The sequence below is a fragment of the Emiliania huxleyi genome (assembly GCF_000372725.1).
Source record: "Emiliania huxleyi CCMP1516 unplaced genomic scaffold EMIHUscaffold_927, whole genome shotgun sequence".
Classification (NCBI taxonomy): Eukaryota; Haptophyta; order Isochrysidales; family Noelaerhabdaceae; genus Emiliania; species Emiliania huxleyi.
This window is the reverse complement of record NW_005195103.1, coordinates 3,800-5,310: the sequence shown is the minus strand read 5'-3', so window position 1 is coordinate 5,310 and position 1,511 is coordinate 3,800. Positions and strand designations below refer to the sequence as shown.

The following is a 1,511-nucleotide window of genomic DNA, read 5'->3' as shown; positions in this document are numbered from 1 at the left end:
GGCGAGCGTACCTAACTCCCGTTCCATCTCCCCCCCCCCCCCCACCACCACCACAGAGGAAGGGCAAGACGTGGATCACCGAGGAGATGCATAAAAGCGGGGACAAGAGCCTGCAGAACCACGGCGACAAGCGCCAGTGCACGGTGGTCACGGCCACCTCTGCAGCGGGCGAGATGCTGCCGCACCAGACGGTGATGGAAGGGAAAACTGTCAGGGCTCTGCCTAACCTGGGAGCCCCCTACAGCTACAGTCACACCTTGAATAAGTCGAACAGCAAGGGCACCCGCTCGTTCTGTTTCGTGCCCTCGCCAGTCGTGGCTGCCACCTGGATCACCGGCATCGCCTCCTTCTGCCTCACCGCAAACCACTGGAGCGACAACATCACGTCCCGGGCCTGGATCACGGACGTGGTGGTGCCATACTTCAAGCGCAAGATCGAGGAGATGCGTGCGACGAGCCTTGAGTCCTGCAAGGAGTTTGGGACGCAGGTCTGCGTCGTCATTGTGGATGTGTGGTGGGGGTGGATTGACGCGGGCTGGAAGGCTTGGCTCGCAGAGACGCACCCGTGGATCCGTCTGCTCTATGTCCCCCCCCGCTGCACGCCCAAGGGGCAGCCAATGGATGCTGGCATCATCGCCATGCTCAAGGGCATACTCCGTCGCCAGTACGGGACGTGGGTCTGCGACTTGGTGCAGCGGCAGCTGCGCGGCGGCACCAAGCCGGAGGAGATTACGGTGCCGTCGGACGTTCCGACGTGCAAGCGGAACCTGGTGAACTGGCTCTCGGAAGCGGTGCCTGAGATGAACACAACGGAGAAGAGTGGGATGCTCAAGTGCTGGGAGGCCACCGGGCTGCATAAAGCTTGGAACAAGGACACGCAGCGTGAGGCCGTGAAAAAGCTGCAGGATGGCCTCTTCCCGAATCTCGACCTCGACCAGTACAATCTCGGAGATGAGGGTATGATGAAGGTGGTCGCTGCCCTCGTCGCCGACGCCCAGGACAACAGTGAGGACCAGGACGCCGGCTGGCCGGGCCTGCCTGTCCTGCAGACTGTCCCGGGCACTGTGGCGCAGGAGTGGGAGCGGTGGATCGACTGGGACTCGCTTGGCAGCGCGAGCAGCGCGTGAGGCGTGCCACCGCACGAGCGAGCGGCCACAGCATGGGCGCGCGTTGCGTCGCGCCGCGCGCCGCGTGCACCCGCGCGCGGGGGAGAGGGAGGGGCAAGGAGGACCTTGTGTCGTCCTCACAGCGTCCACCTGGGAATGGGGGTTGGTCGGAGAAGCGGTGGGGATCTTGGTGGGACACACGCGCGCCGCACCTCGGCCCTCTCCGAGCGACACGCTCTGCGCGTCTTCGGCGAGGTCGTGAGGCGGGGGCGTGATGTTGTGGCTCGACTCCCGCGCGCCGGCTAGGGAGGGGGAGAATGAAGGCGAGTGTATGTGTGGAGTTGTCGCGGCGCGACGAGTCAGAGACCTGTAGGCGTATTTCGGGGGTAAGAACCGTGTGGAGGG

At 64.7% G+C, this 1,511-nt stretch overlaps 1 protein-coding gene across 1 annotated transcript in view; it reads left to right on the top strand.

Annotated features, from left to right (window-relative positions):
- Nucleotides 1–1,127, top strand: part of EMIHUDRAFT_250452 (hypothetical protein) — a gene marked incomplete at both ends in the record, with an annotated part of 2,242 nt that extends 1,115 nt beyond the window's left edge. Inside the window, one exon of the mRNA XM_005757137.1 lies at nt 57–1,127. Coding sequence (XP_005757194.1) covers nt 57–1,127 — 1,071 coding nt within the window. The remainder of the gene's footprint in view (nt 1–56) is intronic.
- Between the last annotated feature and the right edge of the window lie 384 nt (nt 1,128–1,511).